This window comes from Physcomitrium patens, chromosome 22 (assembly GCF_059467195.1).
Source record: "Physcomitrium patens ecotype Gransden chromosome 22, ASM5946719v1, whole genome shotgun sequence".
Lineage (NCBI taxonomy): Eukaryota > Viridiplantae > Streptophyta > Bryopsida > Funariales > Funariaceae > Physcomitrium > Physcomitrium patens.
In genome coordinates, this window is record NC_143431.1 from 3,489,006 (window position 1) to 3,495,216 (window position 6,211).

General features: G+C 39.3%; 1 protein-coding gene across 1 annotated transcript; it reads left to right on the top strand.

The window, feature by feature from the left end:
* Positions 1–954: 954 nt before the first annotated feature.
* On the top strand, positions 955–4,083 carry LOC112274671 (histone-binding protein MSI1). The gene is made up of 6 exons (XM_024504334.3): positions 955–1,310; positions 2,099–2,428; positions 2,538–2,690; positions 2,860–2,984; positions 3,189–3,284; positions 3,578–4,083. Exons 1-6 carry the CDS (start codon positions 966–968, stop codon positions 3,795–3,797), a joined length of 1,269 nt encoding a protein of 422 aa, XP_024360102.1. The 5' UTR covers positions 955–965; the 3' UTR covers positions 3,798–4,083.
* Positions 4,084–6,211: the final 2,128 nt, after the last annotated feature.

Consider the following 6,211-nt stretch of genomic DNA (forward strand, 5'->3'; position numbering starts at 1 on the left):
ACCAAATGCAACCTTCAGATACTAAGAATATGATTTTTTTATTATTTTTATTATTTTTATCTTCTTTTGTATCAGTACAAAAATTGAAACAAATATTCTAAAATAAAATAAAATACATACACAAATGTATATATATATATATATATATATATAGTGTGTGTGTGTGTGTTGCTAATGTCATCATAGTTTTTGCTGCTGTCACCACAATCTTCCATTATGAAAACATAATTACATAGTTTATGTCAATACATTAAAACTTTCTATATATATATATATATATGTATCTATCTATCTATGTGATACAATCATAGAGATAACATATTACTAAATAAATAAAATTTCTGAACTAGTTCGTAAAATTGAAGCACTGTCAACTAAACTTGTCGATAACTACTCGCATCTGACACAACAAAACCATCCAATAGAAATATATAAATAATAATAATAATAATAATCAGAAAAAGGAACAAGATGTCCCAATTTGAATGCAGCCCGGGAACGTCGACGAGAACCAACGGGAACTCACACACGACGGGAACCCACTCACTCACTCACGACCCCAACAACTCGAACGTAACCGGATACCGCAAGACGCGGGAAACGGTCATGTTCGTTGCGTATTGTAGTGGCGGGAAGAAAGGGGGACACCTATTGACACTTGGGCGAGGTCCGTATAATGAGCGGCACCTGAGTTCGGCCCCCAGGTGGGGGTTGGGAAGCCGCCATGCCGCTCTCGTCAACTGGTATTTGCCCAGAGCTCGCTCCCTCGCTCTGTCGCTCACTCCCATCGCTTCGCATCGCAGCGACGCCCAATTCTAGGATGGTTTATTAGTTTGGTTTAGCAGAGAGTGAGGGCGATAGGGCGATACCTTCAAAGCTAAGGAAGGGAGGAAGTGGGTGTGGTTGGTTTTGTGGGAGTAGGGCGGGAGCGAGGAAGAGGAGGAGAGTGGGGGGGGGGGGGATCCATGGCGAAAGAGGAGGATGAGTACCGGGACGAGATGGAGGAGCGCCTCGTGAATGAGGAGTACAAGATTTGGAAGAAGAACACGCCGTTTCTGTATGACCTCGTCATCACGCACGCCCTCGAGTGGCCCTCGCTCACTGTGCAGTGGCTTCCTAACCGGGAAGAGGTCGGCGGCAAGGATTTCTCCCTGCAGCGTCTCATTGTGGGCACGCACACCAGCGACAATGAGCCCAATTACCTGATGATAGCTCAAGTGCAACTGCCGCTCGAGGACTCGGAGAATAATGCGCGCCAGTATGACGACGAGCGCGGGGAGATGGGTGGCTTCGGATGTTCCAGTGGCAAGGTGGTTATGCTTTTTTTTTAAATTTATCTATACTTTTTGTTGTTTTATTTTTGTGTTTTTGGGATTCTTTAGGGTGTTGGGGTTTGACGTTTTTTCTGTTTTCTTTTCCTTTTTTAGAAGTTTGAGTTTTGTAATGTGGCGTTTGATTGTTTGGTGTTTTGGGTGTGAGGTGGTCGGGGTTTATGTGGTGGGATTGTTCCAAGTCGATATCGTGATCATAGGCTTCTAAGATTTTGGCTGAGACGAGGGTTTTTAGTTTCACCTAGGTCGTTGATCGTATTTGTTCCAGACAGCGTCGGTAGGATTTCCCGGATGACAATGCCGTATGCGTAGAACTTAAAGCTCTGTAGGCGAGCCAATGCTGAACTTGGCAGAACATAACTCACTTAAATATACCTGTGAAAGATTTAGGGTTTTTTCACGATTTGTCTGAGTTAGCGAGGTTTTTTCTAGATGAAACGAGTTGATTCCTCAGATATGATTTTTTTTTTTTTTTTTTTTTTTTTTTTTCTTCTTCCTCCTTGAAGCACCGGATTCATCTCCAGGTTTGTACTGAGTTTGTAGAAGCATCTGCGGGTGCGTAAATATGCGGTGGAGATTTTGTTTGTTTGTTTCATAAGTAGATAAGTAGCATGATATTATTTTTGAGCTTCTTGGAAAACCCTTACTCGAACTTTCTAGGTGTTCGTGTCCACCGTGAAGTGCTTGAAGTATTCGGTAAGTCGATTTATCCACCGAGCAAATGTTGACTACCATGATGACACTCGTTAGACGTGTGGGTTTTTCAGGTACAAGTGGTGCAACAAATCAACCACGAGGGAGAAGTGAACAGAGCTCGTTACATGCCCCAGAACCAGTTTTATATAGCTACGAAGACTGTTAGCGCTGAAGTTTATGTCTTCGATTACAGCAAACATCCCTCGAAACCTCCTCAGGATGGACAGTGCAATCCTGATATAAGGTTACGAGGTCACAAGACAGAGGGTTATGGCCTTTCTTGGAGCCCCATTAAGGATGGACATCTACTCAGTGGATCTGACGATGCCCAAATTTGTCTTTGGGACATTCGGGGAACGCCTAAGCAAAATCGCGTCATTGAAGCTTTACAGATCTTCCAGGTATATTCAGCTTTTAATGCTCCGCTGCATTTGTGCCTACATTGATATTTTTCTACATCTGTGGTTCGTTTCATTTGAAGCTTGATCAACTGTTAGTTTACATTTACAGGGGCATGTCGGTGTCGTGGAGGACGTCGCGTGGCATGTCCAACATGAGCATCTATTTGGCTCAGTCGGTGACGATCGGCAGCTTCTTATTTGGGACACTCGAGCTGCACCTACTGACAAACCTCTTCATGCTGTTGAAGCCCACCAAGCAGAGGTAGGGTTAACTTAATTGTAGTTATTTGATCTGCAGCTTTCCCATTAGGGATGGGGCTTTTGTTATTCTCTCTCCCTCGTTCTCCTAAAACACTTTTGTTTGAACTCTTTAATTCTACGAAATAACTTTTGCTCTCAATATTAAGTGTTCGAAACATTCGGGTTTGCAGGTAAATTGCCTCGCATTCAATCCGAAGAACGAATGGGTGCTAGCAACAGGTTCTGCAGATAGGACTGTGGCCTTGTATGATTTACGGAAAATGTCGAGGAGCCTTCACACCTTTGTTAATCATACGTACGAAATTTCCTTCTTTTGCCCTTTTTATGCTGTGGTTGTACCAGAACATGAATCCTACACTATCGCTTCCGCAATTCGAAAACCGTTTCTAGACGTGTTCTAGATTTGAGTAGGGTTTATGGGGATGCTCCTGTTTGCGTTTCTGTTCTTCTACATAGCCAGGAGTCGCATTAACATTCAACATTCTCATCACCTTGGCAGGGAGGAAGTGTTTCAGATAGGATGGTCACCTAACAATGAGACCATTCTTGCTTCTTGTGGAGCTGACCGTAGGCTGATGGTGTGGGATCTTAGCAGGTAATAACTTTGTGCTAATTCCTCTGTTCTTACTGGTTGCCGATGGAAATTGTTGATTTGATTCCCTATGCATGGTGTTTGTGTTGGTGGTAAACACTCAAAGTCGAATTTCCTGAGATTAGGATGACTCCACTCAAATTTAGAGTCCAAGTTTCTTACGTAGCATTCTGCAGGAAGATGATTTTCAAGGTTGTTTGTTTTGTATTTGTTCTAGTCGACTACACTGTACGTATGAACTGTGACCTTACTTGCATGAGATATGAAGTAATAGTTTATGAATCTGAGGATTGCAGAATCGGGGAGGAGCAAACGCCTGAGGATGCTGAGGATGGTCCACCAGAGCTGCTTTTCATTCACGGTGGTCATACAAGCAAGATATCCGATTTCTCATGGAACCGATCAGAAGACTTCTTAATAGCCAGTGTGGCTGAAGACAATATTTTACAAATTTGGGAAATGGCCGAAAATATTTACCATGATGAGGATGAATCTCCAGCTGACGATGGCCCTTAGGTTCCTCTTTTCTACATATTTAAATCCCAAAATCACATCTACTTGCACAGTCATAGAAATGTCATGTAGTCCAATTTTGTAGTCAAAATTGACCTTGACCAAATTTTCATAGATAAGCGTTGTTGTGGATAGTTTAGTGTACTGCTCCAAGTTCCTAATATACGGCCTCTTCGGTCGGAGCTGTTCCTTTAGTCGAACTCTGGTGTGGAACTTACAAATACATGAAACATATCACGGAGACTCTTTTGTAAAGTTTCAGGATGATACAACGGTTATTATTTTTTCACATCTGATGCTGGACCTCTATTCTTGGTAATATTTTGCTGTCATTTACGCATTCGAGCAGATGTTTTCTAACAGATTCGTATCGAATATTTGTGAACTTGTAATTTGAATCTCGCCAAGGATTTGCCAACTCAAGTCCACAGATTCAACTCTTGTGTAGGTAGATATTCCCATGACCTACCTTCCGTTGAGGTCTTCGTAACAGACGTAGTACTGGCAGGGGACATGGAACTTGACTGTCGGGAGGGTCTTTGCTTCTGCCGAGTACATACAATCAGATTCCAGTTGTCCTAGTCCCCAAGACAATGGAGTACATCACCGGAAGAACTCAGGAGATCAAGACATGGTTTACTTGTACTGTGTCCAAAGGCTGGTGAATGATGGTAGCAGAGATCTAACTCTCCATCCAACTTCACCAGCATCGTCCACTTACCTCTAGGGTACCTCTTACATCTCCTTTCCTACATTCCTACTTCCAAATAGATTCTTTTGATAGGGCAATATCGAAATGGACACTTTGGGATTCGTAGCAGCTCATGGTTCCGTGAAAAGCAACTGAACAATTTGATCGCTTTTGGAGATCGTCTGGGTTGACGGAGAAAGGAAGGTCCTCACTCAACTTCTTCACTCGCATAACTGCCTAGGCTGTTGTTTCATCTCCTCACAGATTATCATGTGGGTTGTGAATTAGATTTTTGTGAATCCTTGGACCTTAACGTCTACGCAAGATTAGAGCACTGATTTCCTTGCAGAGCCTCGATGGCAACACCAGTCAAGTTGCTAACAAAGACGCAAAATTTGTGTTATCCATAACTAGAATCTGGTGTGAATCTAAAAGCAATGAGAAAGTTGGTCACTTAAATCTATTCACCAGTGACCAACTGCAAGAGTTGTAGTCTTTTACAAGCTAGCAAAGCTATTTCCTCTGTTGCCGTGAAGTTCACAAGCTGGGTCATGTAAACGGTACTTCTGTAGTCAAAAGTACTTCTGTACAACAGTCAAATGTTTCTAGATACAAGTCATGTCCATATATGAGACTATGCCACAGCTTACTATTTAACTTCAGGAATCTATACTTATGAGTATTAACATTTTTTACCTGTTACATGGTTACAAGTGTAATAGGTTGAATTGCAAGTTTGACAAATCATTCAATGACTTCTAAGTTATATATATAAAGTTTTAGACTTAGAAACACATTTTTATGAGAAACTTTGAACTTGTGTATCATAATTCAGATTTGGTTGTTATTTAGGTGTGATTCTTGTACAATCTTATTTGTTAGATATATTGTACCAAATATATTTCATTACCTTTTTTACATGTGTTTTAGATGTTATTTAGGAACATTTGATGCTTTATATGTTCATATATTTGTTAAAACTAAAATTTTAAAAAAGACTCATGTAATGTATTACATGTTGGATGTGAAAATCTATTCATTGTTTAAGTGATTTATATACATACTTATTATTATTATTATTATTATTTTAAAATTTAAAGTATTTAATACTTTATATATATATATATATATATACAGAGAAATGTTTTGTTTGAAAAAAATAGAATGAAAACTTCAAGAGGTTTCTATAGTTAGGGAAGAAGGAGAGTGACCATGACTTTCAAATCTTACATTTGGTTGAAACCAAGAAGACTCAGTTATGCTTCAAAAGTCAATTAAAAAGCCACAAGAGGAAAAGATGAGGTGTATACAATTTTTTCTTTTCTTTCTAGATGGACATAAATAATGTTGCTCCCCAGAAATTATGATAGATCCACTAGAAATAAATTACTTCTACCAAAATTTAAGATTTTCTTTTTTAAAAAAATATCCACTGAAAATTTAATTGTTTATGATTTATATTTTTCATTTTAATTTGGAATCAAGATATGAATTGTTGAATGTAATGTTATAATAAAATGAGAAAAATAATTTCAAGAGAAAAAAAAATGTATATACATATATATATATATATATATATATGTGTGTGTGTGTGTGTGTGTGTGTATATATATATATATATATATATAAATATATATATGATAAAGTACCTTTGTTACCAGTTCCAGTACGAAATGCAGACTTTTTAGTGCGTCATATCCTTCATTTTACTACTCATGTAACAGCA